Source organism: Aristolochia californica, unplaced genomic scaffold (assembly GCF_029961685.1).
Source record: "Aristolochia californica isolate CCGP_79_NKW_82.1479 unplaced genomic scaffold, dmAriCali1.0.hap1 SCAF_4, whole genome shotgun sequence".
NCBI lineage: Eukaryota > Viridiplantae > Streptophyta > Magnoliopsida > Piperales > Aristolochiaceae > Aristolochia > Aristolochia californica.
Window position 1 is genome coordinate 3915913 of NW_027182103.1, and position 16642 is coordinate 3932554.

General features: G+C 38.2%; 2 protein-coding genes across 5 annotated transcripts; both read right to left on the minus strand.

The window, feature by feature from the left end:
• Positions 1 to 213: 213 nt before the first annotated feature.
• LOC137963518 (uncharacterized) lies at positions 214 to 6548 on the minus strand. Of its 4 annotated transcripts, none has more exons than XR_011115207.1 (3): positions 6472 to 6548; positions 2640 to 5373; positions 214 to 362 (listed from the first exon to the last, which is right to left on the minus strand). XR_011115207.1 is itself a non-coding variant. In XM_068810630.1 (2 exons), the coding sequence occupies exon 2, from the start codon at positions 5239 to 5241 to the stop codon at positions 2917 to 2919; it is 2325 nt and encodes a 774-aa protein (XP_068666731.1). In that variant the 5' UTR covers positions 5242 to 5373; positions 6472 to 6548; the 3' UTR covers positions 2348 to 2916. The 4 variants fall into 4 exon arrangements, 1 of the variants encoding a protein (XP_068666731.1); XR_011115205.1 differs by lacking the exon at positions 214 to 362 and adding an exon at positions 735 to 1134; XR_011115206.1 differs by lacking the exon at positions 214 to 362 and adding an exon at positions 2348 to 2533.
• Positions 6549 to 8478: 1930 nt separating this feature from the next.
• LOC137963671 (protein NUCLEAR FUSION DEFECTIVE 4-like) lies at positions 8479 to 14137 on the minus strand. The gene is made up of 3 exons (XM_068810832.1): positions 13213 to 14137; positions 10185 to 11113; positions 8479 to 9462 (listed from the first exon to the last, which is right to left on the minus strand). Exons 1-3 carry the CDS (start codon positions 13546 to 13548, stop codon positions 8946 to 8948), a joined length of 1782 nt encoding a protein of 593 aa, XP_068666933.1. The 5' UTR covers positions 13549 to 14137; the 3' UTR covers positions 8479 to 8945.
• Positions 14138 to 16642: the final 2505 nt, after the last annotated feature.

Here is a 16642-nt window from a genome sequence, read left to right on the forward strand (position 1 = left end):
CTAAAAGGAAATGATCACCCACCACCCGGAGGAAGGCAGCAAAAAAAAGAGAAATGCCACTTATAAAAGGTTGCCAAAGAACATTTGTAAACTTCATGATATGAAATTGGTACATTCAATTGTTTTATTTTGCCCAATTCTTAAAATTCTGATAAATTGATGAAAAATAGAAACTTTTCAGTCAACAATTCACAGTTCCATCTTATCAATTATTGTTGACCAGTCCTATTTACATTGTCATTAAAGAGCTTTTTTTAGCAGCACTGCCACCTGGTTATTTTTTATATACTTCATAGTGTGATGACACTAGAATCATTTTGTTTTGACAAGGCTTAACCTCAGCAGCCACACCTTACAAACCCCTGCAAGGAACAGTGATGATGGTTGACCATTCGTTTAAGGAAAAAAAAGTAAAAACAAATTATACAAAAAAATATACGAGTTTCAAAAGAAAATTACAGTAGATTCACTGAGAAACTAGCAAAACCTTGATATATTAAGCAAAATAATCCACAACTCACCAACATGAAATGTTGAGTGAACGTAATTGATAATGTTAGACTGTCCTCCATTTGTAGTTTAAAAACGTTCAGAACACACAAAATGACTGCTTTGCGTATTTACAGTAATGGACCTATACCCTAGATGAACACAAAGATAAGGAAATAATTTTCAAATGAACCACTTCAAGCAAGTGGAATCCACAAATAAATAATTAATAAACTTTTCTCATTTACAATGTAGATTGAATGGAACTGATTCCTCTTTCCTTTAGGACCACGAATATAAAAATCTGCAACAAGTAGTGCACAAAAGAAAATTTGCAACTTTACTTGCAGGAACCAAGATAGAGAGGGGAAGAAGAAAAGGAGGGTGAGTCAGTTAACTGTAGTTGTCAAATGGGTGTTTTGCTCTAAACCCTAACCCTAATCAGAAAGAGACAGATAGCACTATTCTCATCATCTAACATTTTTGGACTGTCAAGTACGAACCATTTTTGCTAGATGCAGGTGACTATTCACTCACAAAAAAATTATTTCAGAGCTGAACCCCAACCACAGGGAAAAGATGCCGCCTTGTATTGCTTTCCTATCCATCCACCAACCAATGCAACACCAAACAGGGTCCTTACGCCTTTCAAAAAGAAGAAAAAGAATTTCAAGGTCCACCCAACACCCAGGACTGCATGTCAATAGCACTTCCATATCCCAAAAACATGTACTAACTCCCATGATGAAAAATAAGTGAGGCAGTAAGAAAGAATTATTAGAGGAATTCTGGCATTGAACAAGAGATCAGTACCTCAACAAGGGATGCAAAAATCTCATACTTCATTAAGTTAAAAAAGTTAGATAAAGATTATGCAGCATATATATTAGCAGTAACCCATTTTAATTGGCCAACATTGCAGTTGATTTAGGTTGTCTGTGAACAACAAACCAAATGTTTATTTTGCACTGGGATGAATCCTATATGACTCGGATGATTAAATCAACAACCAAACAGTAACGGCATTACAAATACTAAACTGGTTGAGTATGTTGATTAACAGGAATACAGTATAAGCTTCATGAGAATCAAACTTCTCACTTTGGTACCAATAAACACTTAGAAATCGTTGTCACAACATTAAACTTCACACCATCCTTTTTTTTCAGAAACTTTCATCAGGGTTAGAGATCCAAGAAACAAGTTTAAAGCTGATAACAATTTCACCAGATATAAATAGCCAAACAAATTTATGGATGGAGCCTTTCACTGAAGTAAAAATAGAATACTGTGATGACATGCTTTCACATAATTTACGCAACACACGCCAAATCTCAAAATCCTGTGTCAGCGAGGAGGTCAGGAAAAGAGATAAAGTCATTTGGCTGTTTGAGAGTTAAGGTTCAAATAAATTGCAAAATGTTGATGTCAAAACTTTCTGGAATTGTTAATAAGTCAACGCTGTGGTCTCCCATCAGCCAAAAAATATATATATAATATTTTCACAATAAAAGATTGTGAATCAATTATCAGTATGATATAAATATTCCTACTATAGTTGGATGTAAATTACAATAATAAACACTTTTTTGCCGGCATGTTTGAACTGAAGAGTCAGCGAGCACCAGAAGCGTACATTGCCATTTGAGTTAAATCTGATGTTTAGCTGCCGACCTACGCACTAATAGGATTATCCTGGTTGCTGTGACCATGAAATATCACTACAGCACCAAACTAATCCTACTACAATCAGGATTGTAACACTAGTGTTCAGACATTCTTAATGAAACAAAGGAAATTTTCAAAAATTAAGGCCAATAATAATCATCTAGTAGTAAAAAATGGAGAAACCAAACCAAGTTGCAATGTAGTCTACATTGATTCTGAACTGATATTCAGACCCACAAATAAAAGTTTTGATAGATATTAGAACAGGAAAAAATTCCAATTACGTAGACGTTCAAAAAAAAAAAAAAAAAAGAGTGTGCAGTGAGGTACACCTAAAAGATTAGCAGCTTGTTCGGCTAGAATGAATTTGACATAGCTGCAACCATTTCTCTATCATTTTTTTGGGAAAAACAAGAACAACAAAAGACAATAAAGAAACAACACCTTTTTGTTGGTGGCAAAGCAAATAATGCACCACTTACCTCCAATTTGGAAAGCACTTGACTTGTATGCAGGGACAACAAAATCAGAGGAATTGAAGACACCGAAGACACCGATCACCAAAATCAAATATTTTAACCCACTTCAGCTTCTAATGTATACTATAGGGTAGGCAAAATTGATGGACTTGCCACTTGAGCTGTCTAAAGAGAGATGGAACCAGTCAATGACTGCCATATTGAGCACCATCTAATCTTTGAATTAAATCAACACGTGTATGATGAACCTCCATCTAGATCAAGGTCAAAATCCTAAACATCAACTGGCTGGCACCTGTTCATCGTCTTCCTTGGTTTCCATTATCACCTGAAGAAGTTCCAAAGGAGTGGATGCAGGGTCAAGCTCTCGGCAACCTTTAGGAGCTGTCACACCTTCTTCACCTGTAAGCAACCAAGAGGGAACCTGATGAGAAAATCGAAACATCTCTTCCCTTGGGATTGACTGCATCTCTTTTGGGTCCATGTGCCGATGGAAAACTGTCTTGAAACCTGCGACCTTAACGAGTGGTGTCACCGAAACTCCTTGCTCTTCATTATAGTCTTCAAGCACCTCCACCATATCATATTTGTGTATTAAATCATCTGGAGTACTTTCACTCCAATCAGAGGACCAGTTCCTATAAAGGGCCCAAACATCTGCCTTCCTCGGAAAGACTTTGACAACCCCTCTGACTCCTTTCTCATAACTAACCTTGTGAGAGAAAATGTTGACTGAGTTGCAGTCTTCATACCGTCCCACCCTGAACTCCCCACAGGTTTTTGCAAAACCACTAGCAACCCAATTAAGTGGGCCCAATTCACTGTTTGTTTTGGAATTAAGCCAGCTAAACCGCATCTTAAATGGCTTCAAAGAGACAACTCTCTGAATCAAAGCATAAAACCGAGGCATTCCATCATCATCATCATAGGCAGCCCACACTTGGTTAGGCTCAAAACATCTTTCTGACCGATCCGTGTCAAAATCATGAAAATCTGGATCAGGATAAGTTATGGATACAGGTTCAGCACCATCAGAATCTGAATGCACACTGGAATTAGGAGGGGAATCTTTTTCTGTAGTTTTGTCTTTTGGCTCAACTATAGGTGTAGCCAACTTCTCTTGATCACACACTTTAAGTTTTGCTGTGTACGTATCTTTAGCTTTTGGCTTTTCTTTTATCTCTTTCTCTTTAGTTTTCTCTTTCTCTTTCTCCAAATTCACTTCAGCAAGTTTCTTCCCAAGAGCCTTCTTTGACTTCTCTAATAACATTCCTCGAAGCTCCTGTATGGTTAAGTCCCTGGTTAAACCGTGTCTAGTTGTTCCCCTGGTGAAACCATTTGGCCTCTCTGTATCAGGACCAGATTTATTGGCTCCAAATCCTTGTTCTGCATTACAAACTCCATAGTCAGCTCCACCATTCTCATCTACACCTTTTCTTTTCTTCATAGGCCTGTCTACTTTAGGTATATCAGTGACACTAGTTGGGGGGTTGATACTAGCATGCCCTTCAAAAGAACCAGTAAATCCCCTCTTAGATGCATTGCTCTTCCTTCGAGCCTCTTCTCTTTTAGCTGCAGCCTGCGTCTCCTCTCTCTCTTTCCTCACTTTTTCATAGGTATGATGGACCGTATTAGCAGCATGTACAGCAGCAGAAGAAGAGGCAGTAGCACTTGCTACACCAGCCGATCTAGAAAATGGGCCCCATTGGAAATTTGTATTGTTATATGAATCTAGTCCTCCTGTATGACCACAGTTCGTGTTTCCCCCAGTAGGACCAGAAGCAGAACCACTCTTCGCAGCAGGAAAGCTAGTTTTGCCAGATGAACTGTGGTGTGAACTCTGCTGATGGGAAGAAGGCCATGGAGTGGAGTGTTGGGTCCCATTGGTGGGATGCCCAATCTCTAAAGCCAAAAAAGCTTCATGACAATTAGGGCAGAGAAGATTGTGATTGAGATACACTCGAAGATACTCGTACTGCATCTTGCAGCGATTGCAGGCCGTCCAAAATGTGTTTTGTTTTGGTGGACGAGATGAAGATGGTTGAACAGAGGGAGGCTGAGGTGGAGGTGGGGCAGATGAAGGTGTTGAATGAGCAGTTGCAGCCTTTTGAGCTCTTGATTTAGAAGTAGTATTTGAAAATTTATAAAATCCATTGGAATTGGTAGTCGAAGCATCTCTGCTTTTTTGTGAAGATCTTCGCTGGTTTCCTCTCGAAGTCTTCTGATCATATTGCAATCTTCGTCCCTTGTCAGATAATACACTCCAAGCCTCCGAAAGAAGCTTAAATGCCCCTTCAGCTCCAATTGCTTTGTTCTTGTCAGGGTGAAGAATAAGAGCTAGTTTCCTATATTGTCTTTTAACTGTTTCATCATCAGCTGAAGCATTTACTGAGAGAATTGAATACCAATCAGTCTCCCCATTAATTTTGTTCTCCGCAGAGAGGTATACATCAAATGTTGCTAACATTTGAGAAATACCCTCAAGGCTAGGATACAAATTTTGAGCCTTCAGAGCAAACTTTTTAGCACCTCTGATATCCCTAGTGGTAAACTTCCTTTCAGCAATTTCTTTCGCCCGAAGGGCCTCATCTCTATTACATTCCATTTTTCCTCTATTAGTCCCTTTCCTTATCCAATTAGTAGCTCAATCACATCAAGGCCAGTAAGAATTCAGCCACGGGCACAAAGTTTCTATGTTTCTAATCCTAGTCAGTCAGACCTTGTCATTACCAGAAACCTGATTCACAAAGAGAGAAAAGAAGGGCAGGGGATGTTAAAGAAAATGAAATCAATTTAAAATAAAGAAGTAGCAAAAACTAATCCTATGAAAAAACTTCAGTGTAAACCCCATAACCCAAATGTACAGAGCATAGGAAGATTCATTTCCCATCAGGGGCAGAAACATTAAAAAAAATAAAAAGAAGAAGCTTTATACTCTTTTATTTTGTCTAGTGCTTAAGAAACATTATGAAAAAGAAAGTGTAAAAATTTTAACAAATGCTCCATGAATGACAATACAACATAAAGGTATGTTATTCAGGAAACGAGTACCAAGAAGGTCAGGGATGAATAAAAGAAAGAAAAGACTTTCAAGAACATAATGAACATTAGTAATAAACAAATGAATCTAAGTTCTGATATAACGCATTTCAAAATAGCAACAACAACAATCAGTTCGAGAAAAAAGATTTTACGAATAATGCATGTAAAGACCCCTTTGGCCAAAGTCATATGAAACTAAATTAGAGTCAATATTCTCGCCTACTAGTCTAAAAGTAAAATAAAATAAAAATCCCGTGTAGTGGAAAAATCCAACTAGCACAACCGTGACAGATAATACCATGTCCATTCCTAGCAGCAATGTAAAATCCAATCAAGTTCGAATTTTAGTACAGTTGCAACCCCAAACTGAAAAAATTTCAAATAACCTGTCACCTAGACCTCTAGAACTAGGATGATAAATCCTTGAACCCAAATGTTTTGATCGTTCAATAGAGACACATCCAAATCACTTGGATGGCAAGTTAACGCCTTTCAGGTCAAAAAGGCACTGCAACTGAAATTATGAGATCTAAAAACACTAAAACGAGGATAACAAGCACGACATGCCAAAACCAACGAGGAACCACTACGCAGATGACTTGAAAAATCATGAACAGCCACTAAGATCAAAACTGAAAAAACTAAAGGCAGCAATGATTTCTCTGTCACGCTTAACATATCAGCTCTTTGGACTGAAACCCTAGAATCTCTGATCCCGGTCCACAGTCCACGGCAGGCAGTAAAAACAGATTCAAACGGAAGCGCGATAAAAAGGTAAGTGAAGGAGAAATACCTATTTAAAGACAGTTCCTGTAACTCGAGGAATTCGAACCGCTTGTCCGCCATTGAAAGTCCTCCATCGCCTTATTTTTTTCCCAAAAAACCCAGGAAAAAACCCACGATACACTTTTTGAGAAAAAACCCACGAAAACTTGAAAAACAAAAAAATTTCTCTTCACTAAATCTCCCTCATAAAAAAAAGAGAGTACAATTGCTTTCTTGTTTTTTAAGTATTTTTTTAACCTTAACCAAATGTTGAAACCCTAACTAGGGTTAATTTTTAACCCTAGAGGTGGGTCAGGCTGCCACTTTCCTGAAATAGAAAATTTTATTTGTGTAGGAAAGTTTCAATGGACATAAATTAAATATTTTTTATTCTCCAATTTTAAGTCTATTAACACCCTTTGCATTTTTCCACCATTATTTTTGTAGACAAACTTAATAAAGCTTCTTATTTTATACCTGGCATTTTGTTAAAATAATAATAAAATAATGATAAAAGTGGTACCCTTGTGGACCCCACATTTGGGGTGGGTCTAACCCACATATGGGGTTATTCTCTAGTCTCCATGGTTTAGCTATTTGGGTTACCCTAACCCTAGATGGGTTAGATTAACCAGAGTAGAGAGTTTAGGTAGAACTACATGGACCACCCAAAAGATCCCCACCCCACCCCACCCCAACACCATCACAAGTGTTTTATGTTTAAACCCACCCACACCAACTTTTTCCCTTGATTAAATTAAATGCATTTGTTTTGAAATAAATTTAAATAACAACTACATGTAAATGTAAATTACACTGCTCAAAACTGTAAGAAGAAGCCTCTCCACCCCATTTCATAGATTATCTCAAGTTTTAGGGTCGGATTGAAACCCTTAAAAAAAAAAAAAGAATTTAATTATTATTATTTTCAAAAACTAGTTAGTGAAAATGAGATAACAATCAAATCCTCCTAATAATCAAATTCTCATTTTCTTTTCTTTTCTGGAGTTCCAAACAGACCATTTAAGAGGGAAGGGGGACAATCCCCTCAAAGCAGTTACAATCTTATTGCTCAAAACTGATTTGATTTTTGCAGTTGGGTGTAAGAGAAGAGACACTTGTGTTGGATCAGTTTTATCAAAAGACTGGCTTATGATATTCTTCTTCTCCAATGTAGCCTGTTAGAAGACTAATTGCTCCCACTTTTTGTGAAGTAGCCATGGTTGACCATCATGAGATTTAGTACAGAATCACTGTTGAGAACTTTTGGTGAGAAGTGAGTGGTGTACCTGTAAAGCTTGTTTGCATCCAGAGCAAGCTTCTGCAATTCAAATAAGGATGGCTTCAAAGCTTGTGCAATTCTAAGAAAATGAGAATTTACGATGGATCTATCATATTGAGATTGAGATGGGGTTGAAGAGACAAGTCCAATCTGGTTTTATCAAACTTGTCTGAACCTTCAGAGGATCAATCTATCAATACTATCTTAGGAATCAATTTTAGAAAAGCCGTCAAATGTAACTACCATTTTTTTTTCTCGGAGGCTCTGCCATAGATTCGATTGGATATTCAAAATGGAAACCTCGCGTGATGACTTTAAAGAGACTGTTCGTCCCGAAAAAGGCAAAGCAAAAGCTCTGAAAAGAGATGCAACCTCTTCGTTCATTAATACTGCGTCATCAAAACGACTCGACATACAATAAATGCTTCTGGGTGATTCTATATTTTGGGAGAGTACTGGAAGAAGGAGACGGGAGGCGGGGCAAGTCCAGTCGAGGAGGCTGTCCCATCTCGGCAATTGGGACGGAAGAATTTAATAAATTTGATTTCTGTCGAACGCGTCAGCTTTAGCTTCGCCAAATCTGTAAAATCACCCAATCTTTGCTCTTTCTGGGTTGTCATCCGCAGTGGTCTTGTCACAATTGATAGAAAGAAAAATGCAAAATGAATTGGGTGATTGACAGTTGCTAGATTTGCAAAATGAATTGGTAGAGCATGAGAACATGAAGGTAAAACCTGCACTAAGGTGAGGGAAAGCAAAAACACAATTAACAGATTCTTCTCTCATTCCATTTCTAAAGCTAGAAAAAGAATTACAATCACCACAAACAATATCCACTGCTACATCAAGTTCTTTACGCCATATTCAGACGGGAATCACAACTTGCAAAACAATGACTGTCCAAAACAAAGAGAAAATATGATAATGAACTGATGAGAGGAAGAAAGAGAGAGAGAGAGAGAGAGAGAGAGAGAGAGAGAGAGAGAGTTATCCGACCAGTGATAGGGGGAGAAGTGGAGAACCAGATATGTCTTTCAGCAACTTGAAAACAGAAAGCGTTAAGCCTGATCCACCCCCCCTCGATCTCAAGAAGATGGCCCAGTGTCTCTGCGTCGGTGCCTCTTGCTCAAACCGAAAAAATACAATTTGAAATTACCAACTTCCACGTTTAATCTTCCCATAATCCTTTCAAGAACCATGTCTTGGCTAACGACATAAGATTAGGTTCTGTTTTTACCATATAGGTTGGCATAGACGATCTTGGTCCGATAAACAAGAATCATGCTCAAGATAACCGCAACAATACACAGTCCACACATTATTAAGGAGGTAAGGAAATAGCACACAGCACCTACACATTTCAATGGCTCTTCGGAACCTAGTGCTCCATTGAGGATAGCCGTCAGTGTGGAACCTGAGTTTGGAGGAATTCGAGGGCCATGAGCTTGTTTCTCTGCTTCGCGATCATATATAGTGCTTGCAATTAAGCCAGAGAAGACCAGTGAACCTCCTGGATTGGCTAATGTTAGAAAATTGTATAAAGCCCCAAAATTTTTCAAGCCAAATAGCTCCGATGCAGCAGCGGGCACAATTGCCCAATGAGCCCCATAACCAAGTCCAATCATGAGTGTACCAACATGCATAGCCCCTGGCCATGCCATGGCGAAAAAGAAATGTCCAATAGCCATCACAACCTGTGCCACTGCCATAGCTATTGGCCTTGGATAAGCATAATCTCTGGTTGGATGAAGCAAAAACAAGATATTAGGAGGAGTACAAGAACATGGTTCTTGAATATAAGATACTTCTAAGTTGAGCTGTGAGATCTCCTATGGTGCTAGTTCAACTAAAGTTTACTCGGTACATGGGTACCATACAAGAAGTAATTTTCATAAATATAGGTTTAGGATCAAGTGGCACATTATTCCCTGAGAATAGATGCTCCTCACCCATGGTCCTAGAGGCAAAATTGTACACAGCAAGCATTCTGGCTAGCTATAGCACTAGTCACAGAGTATGTGATGAACCACCATTGACAAAAGGAACTAAAAGCCGTCATAAAAACAGACAATATATAAAGCAGATAGTTACTTTAAGCTACAAAGACCCAAGTAATCATCGTGCTGAAAAGTAGACATGATAATACATGAACAACAGGCAAGATATAAAGCTGATAGTGATTTTAAGCTACAGAGACCCAAGTAACGATGGTGCTAAAAAGTAGACATGATGATACATTAACAACAGGCAATGTATAAAGCTGATAGTTATTTTAACAACAGAAACCCAAGAGAAAATGGTACTAAAACATACACAGGGAGTGGATTCCCAGGACTATAATACTGTCAATAGGCCTCCAGCTTAAGACCAGCTCAACCGTTTTCTTTTGCAGAAAGTGTTCCACAGTCCTATTAGAGCTTAAGCACAGAGCATACAGATGTAGACATGATGATACGCACCTGATAATAATCTCTGAAAAGAAGCCGCCACCAACACGACCAAGAAAGTTCCAAATGCTAATCATGGACACAAATATATGGGGATTATCATAGCCCAGTGACTGACTCATCTGGCCCAAATTGTCGATAACCGTCAACCCAGACCCAGAACCCAGTAATAACGAGACAAAAATCAGCCAAAAGTCAGCCTTAATCAATGCTTGCATCAGGGTGAAATCTTCTCCCCTATGAGGACCTCTCCTTCTCTTGATCCTCACAGCACCATCAGCCGCAGCCTGAAGTAGCTTGGCTTGCAATTGTAGAATTCTTTTTTGTCTTTCTTGTGCTGGAAGCAAGTCAACATCCCTTGGCTTCTCGTCTTCCACCTCACTTAAAAGCATCTCTTCTGTTGAAGAATTTGCATTTCCTGCTTCCTGCTTGTGAGACTCTACCAAGAGACGTTCTTCTATAGGTGTTGATTCCAAGTAAAAACTTAATAGAATTGGGATTACAATGGGAACAAGGATAAGTAAAAACAGGATTACTGTGAATGTTATGACCACATAATGGTTTACATCAACCAGGTCTTCCACAAGCATAACACCCATCAAATATGCTGCAAGCAGGAGACAAACACTATAGATGAAAGAGAAACTTGTACTATCTGAGGATCGAACTTGTCTGTGACCCCCTACTGGTCTAACAATAAACATAAGGGCAATAATGACCATTGTGGGTCCAACGGCAACCATGAAGATGAGTGCTGCCTGGTTAGGTGCATGTATCATTGCATATATTTGAGTGAGAATCGCACCACTCAAGCCAGCGAATCCTTTCAATATCCCCACCACAGGTCCCCGACTTTTGGGAAAGTTTTGGACACATGAGACCAATGCTGCAGTGTTGAAGTAGGTCTCTCCATTTGTGCCGATAAATATTAGAATGCACATCTGCACAGTAAGAATAGGTTAGCAACATTTATTAAGTAACACAAATTTCCTGCTTCTAAAACTAATAGAAGGTTAAGCTAACACAAATTTACTGCTTCTAAAACTAATAGAAGGTTAAGCAATCAGGTAATTCCTGTAAAAGAAAATACAAGTCCCTAAAAAGCGCATGAGCAAAAGCAAAAAGAGACCATATACCAGGAACAAACAAAAATTGTAAACTGAAACTGTCATCAAACAGGCTTCGAAAGATCTCAAATGAAAGTTCTCAATCAAATTAAGCCAACACCTAATTGGGACAAAGATCATGAATACAAGAAACCGTAACCACGTGATGTCACATCTCACAATCACAAACTGAGTGGTACAAAGCAAAACATGTCCTACTCTGCACCAAATAACAGAATCCTAAAGCGGCAGGCATCATTCTGCCCTGTTATTTCTTTGTAAGATAAATAGTTGAAAGACCATCATGCAAAAATAAATGAGGAAATAGTCTTTTAAGTCATTACAGGTACAAAAAAGGATCCTATTAGGGATTATGCACGAAAAATCCATAAGAACAATGAGGAATAAGTAAAGATGACAAGCCCTGAAAGTTAAGTATCTTCATATCAGTTGGCTTTCGATCAAGTTTGGATTCCCTAACCAATCTGGAAAAGACAAAAAAGTGGAAGTTGTAGATGCACTGGATATTCATTGACTAATCTCACATAGTGATCTTCTTACTCTAAGGTTTTCATATCATCCTTACTTTACTTTTAGAAGATTAAAACTTGGTTACACAATGCCAAGTATTATTCATTTCATGCTAGAAAAAAATAAATTTCAAAAGCAATATATACCCTGGAAATCTATGCTTCTCTTGAGCATGTCCATCTCCCAATCTGAACCCTAGCTGAATTAACTCATCCAGTATAACAGCTAGAACGTACTATCAGGAGATAAACACAGGATATTATCACACCAAATCATTTTAGGTAGGGAAGAAAGCCTTATCTCAATGTAAGTTGCATACAATTCAGAATGTCCATCAGCATAAGCTCCACTAGCAAGTACGTAGTAAACCATATGACACGAGTTCAGACACTAAAACACAAAAAATGATATCTTGAAGAAACAATAAAATGTAATGGAACAAATAGTCGTATTTTCCCACCATGAAAACTTAAACGAAGTAACCAATAAAAATCTAGAAACTACTTAGCAATTTTCTTGATCAAAACTAGGCAGTCATTCTAATGACAGAAGAATACCCTCAGCTGGACACAGTTATAGAATGAAAAATGAAATGCTTGTACAGAAACTTGGTCTCTGATTATAGAAGTAAATCACACAAGCATCCCGATCAACAAAGTTATCAATGATTTTCAAATCTCATCGAAACCTTTACACCCTTACCAACAGGAACATCAAGATAAATGCCTACCATGCAACTTTGGACAAATTAGGGAAGAGTCATCCAAACATAGCAATGATACATCAATAGGTGAAGATCAAGAACACTTTCTTCCAATAAAAAAGCTATATATTTGAATTCTGAATGACATTAAGCAATTCATGAGGTATAACATAAAAAAAGTTAATCTAATGATTTTAACATCAATAAGAAGTCAAAAGATCATGTGCCCCTTCGAAAGAAAGGTAAGAGCGCCGGTTGATCAAGTACAGAGATGATCGATTCCCCCAGCAATCAAATATTTGACAAGGGCAAATATATACGATCAGCATGGGAACTAGTATTTCTCAACTCTTGTCCATGAAACAGCTCATTTTCACAAAAAAATAAACAAAATCGAAGTTAGTAACCGAAGGAGTAAGGGCCAACACCCCAACTATACAAAGAATTGTTCTAGAAATAACAACTTTGCCGGATACTTTTGGAGAAAACTCTCAGAAATCCACTAAGTAGAAGAAGAAAAAGAAGAAAGAAAGAAAGAAGGAGGAGGAATAAAAAGAATCACCAATCCAGAATCCGAAGTTTGTAATTTAATTGAATCATTTTGATGAGAAAAACGTAAACGGGTATGATATTTTTTTTAAAGAATTTGAATTGGTTTTGATCTTATAATAGTTCAGATCCATGCTCCAATCAAACTCACCGCCCACAAAGGCAACGCCGGTGCTCGATGAGTCACGATCAGCCAAACCCAACCATATCCAATAAAGTTTTTTGCAACACCAACGAGAAGAGCTGCCCAAATGGGTAGAATCTCACATAGAATCGCTGTAAGAAATCCAATACTGTCCCCGAGATCTTTCGCAACACCCAGTTTGGAAAGTTGGCGCTGGTTGTAGCCCATAGAGCTCTTGATCACCGGCGAAATGGCACCGAATAGGTATCCTATTCCTGCGCACGACTGAACCCACATTGCTGCCACGAAAACCAGCCATCTGTTGTTGATGAACGATCGAAAACGTTCGTCAAACCGACCCATTTCTCAATAATACACCAAAAGCTCCGTTCTTCGAATTCCGAACAAATAACAGCACTTGAAGCAGAGATTTCTGCTTAGATTTCTTCAAGAAGATGAGAAGATTAGAAGAAAACCGAACTCTGCGAAGAAAGATAGTCGCATACTCTAAGCAAATGGTGCTTTACTGGAGGAGGTTGGAAATCTCTTGTCCCTCCCCTGTCAGGTCTATCAATCGAGTTTGGCAAATACAGTTAAATATAAATGGGTTCGTAATCCAAATTCCCAAAATTGTCAAAGATCAAACAAACAAATCCGTGGGGATGGCCTCTTTGATCCTCTGCCTCTGAGGGGGTGAACGCAAATTAAGCAGTTTAACAGGTTGAGAAAGACCAATTTTCCAAAACAACGGCTCCCCATATATATAGAACGCTCTCCGATTCCCCAAAATTTACCGAAACGCCACTCTAGTACGGATAAGGATGCTTCAGTGACGGTAAAACAAAACTATTTGACTGTCGACTATGGAATGACGTGCTCCCTTATTTGCCTCTGCCTCCACGATCGGGTTTCACGATTCCATCATCATTGAAGAGGACGACTCGTCAGCGGCACCACGGATCGAATATCCCAAACCCAAATAAAACGTATCGTTAAACGTCTGATCATTGAAAAGAAACCAGAAACTTCAATCTTCGGTCCGAATCGGCTCCGGAATACTTACGGGCGACGTCCGGATCCTGCCACCGTCCGTTGTCTCCCGTCAATTCGGTGGACTTGTCGTGGACGGGCGTCGTCGGAATCCAACTTTTGGCTTTTACATCGGGCTTTATTTGCCTTTTCAACTAATTACTATTTTAAACCAACTGGGTAATTAAAAAAGTTTGATTTGTTTGTCGATAAAAGCTGAAGCCGTGGTTGGACGGATAGAATATCGACACCGCCGCCGCCGCCAGCCGTGCCGAAGTAAAGGCAAACAAAAAAACCGTCCTGTGCGTTGATTTCTCACAATGAGTCATAATGGAGAAGATGACAAGACGGCTGTACCAATCATCATTTACAAACTAAAAGAGTTAAAACTTGGTTTTTTCAGTAGGCAGTTGCTCACCTCCGATTTGAACTACATCAGATTTACCCAACTCAAGCAAATACTCTTGAATCCAGGTGAACAAACCTAGATTGGCAAAATTGGATCAGAATTCTAAGGTTTAGAGTTTAGCAGGTATAAGACGTCTCTCAGACATCTTGAAAATTCAAGATAGCTTGCCTAATCTGTGAAATGTTTTGACAAAATGGCAGCCTTCTGATAGAAGATCACGAAACCATGGGTAACGGTGACATTTCAAATATTTAAACAAGTAATATACATGTGTAGTTTCATGTTACTAACTCACAAGGGTTAAAATAAATAATACTTATATATCACTAGAATCTGGCATATATGTAGCATGTGGCTTATCTCTCACGAGGTGGAGCTTTCATCCATTAAATTATTTGCTTTCCTTTTCTCATCACATTTTTTTAACACATGTGCATACATCTTATGTGGGACTAAGTCAAGGGCGTTTTAGTAATATAATTGTAAAAAACTATGTCTTATAGAGTCCTATAATGTAAAATGGTCTTGTAGGCCCTTATTGTCACATATCCAAACATCAAATGTTACCAATGGTTTATTTAATGCAATAGCCCTGACCAGCTACTAAGGAAGATGGTAAAAAAAAAAAAAAATGTATGCCCATGGAAGGTTGCATGTCCGGATAAGTGCAAGATTTGTCTAGATATCGGAGTGTAGCATTCAAACCTCGCTAAGAACCAAAAATAGTGGACCCAATAGCACATTTATCAAATAATTACAACTAGTGATAGATGTCACATATGTATCTGATGAAGCAGACACATGAGTTGAACAAAGAAAATATCCAAACTTTCGTAACTAGGGGTGGCACCAAGCCAAATCGGTTCACAAACAGTTCGAGTTCGGCTCGAAAAAACTTGGTTCAACTTAGTTTTTTACTTGAGCTCGGCTCAAGCTCAAATTTGGAATAGAGCTTATTAAATATAACAAGTCAAATTCGAGATTTTCCAAGCTCACCTTGCTAGTTCGTGAGCTGATTCGTTGGCATAGATTTTTTTTACAAAAATATCTTTTACCCCAATTGTTCTTATCAATTCCCTATTTAGTTAGTTGATATTTGCTCTTATTTACCTCAAACCTCAAAGGCAATCGATGGTTCAGCCCTTTTGGGTCCCTAAATATCTAATGTTGTTATTTGTCAATGGAATAAATACTATTGACGCTCTTTCTTTTAAGTCAATTAAGTTGGTTTAGTATGTTCCATTGTAAAATTTTGGACTTCTTTGCAATAACTTGTTGTTCAACAGTACTAAGTTCATTATAATATTTTTTTATTTATTTTAGTAATTTATTTGTTTTTATAGTTTTAAATGTAGGTTAAAGCTTAAATCCGGCTCGAGCTCGAGTTTGAAGTATTTAGTTCAAGCCAAGCTCAAACATATGCATGTTTGAGCTTGGCTTGGCTCAATGCCACCTCTATCAGTTGCCAAAAATAGATGAGATGAGTCGATTAAATCACTAAGTTTGTTACATTCTTCTAAGATATTTGCAAGAATAATATGCCTATAAAGTTCCCTCCATGAAACAAAGAGATTAGAAAAAAATATGTAATTATTGTAGCTTGTTGGAAGATTGGCTCAAACTCACACGACCAAGTCCCACATGTCCAGTTAGAATAATGATTGAAGCCTACTCGATCAAGAAAGACCCGGAGATGGGCTCAAACCCATAGACCAAGGAGAAGGCCCACACGACCAGGGAGAGGATATAGACTAACTTGCATAATTATAATTTTATATCATTTCTATTAATATTCTCTTTATTTACTAGTTATGCCACCCCAGACTTTGCCACTCTGCTCGTGAAGAATATCTACATGCCTAAATAAGATAATCAAGAAGAAGTTTTTCTTAGTGTTTTTATTACAACAGGCTATACCTGAACTGAGCTAAACAATCCTAGTAATCATCTGGAGTGTCTTCAAGGGCCTGAATCTTCACATTTGTCTGTGTTTTCAATATAGATTCGCTTAATTTCTGC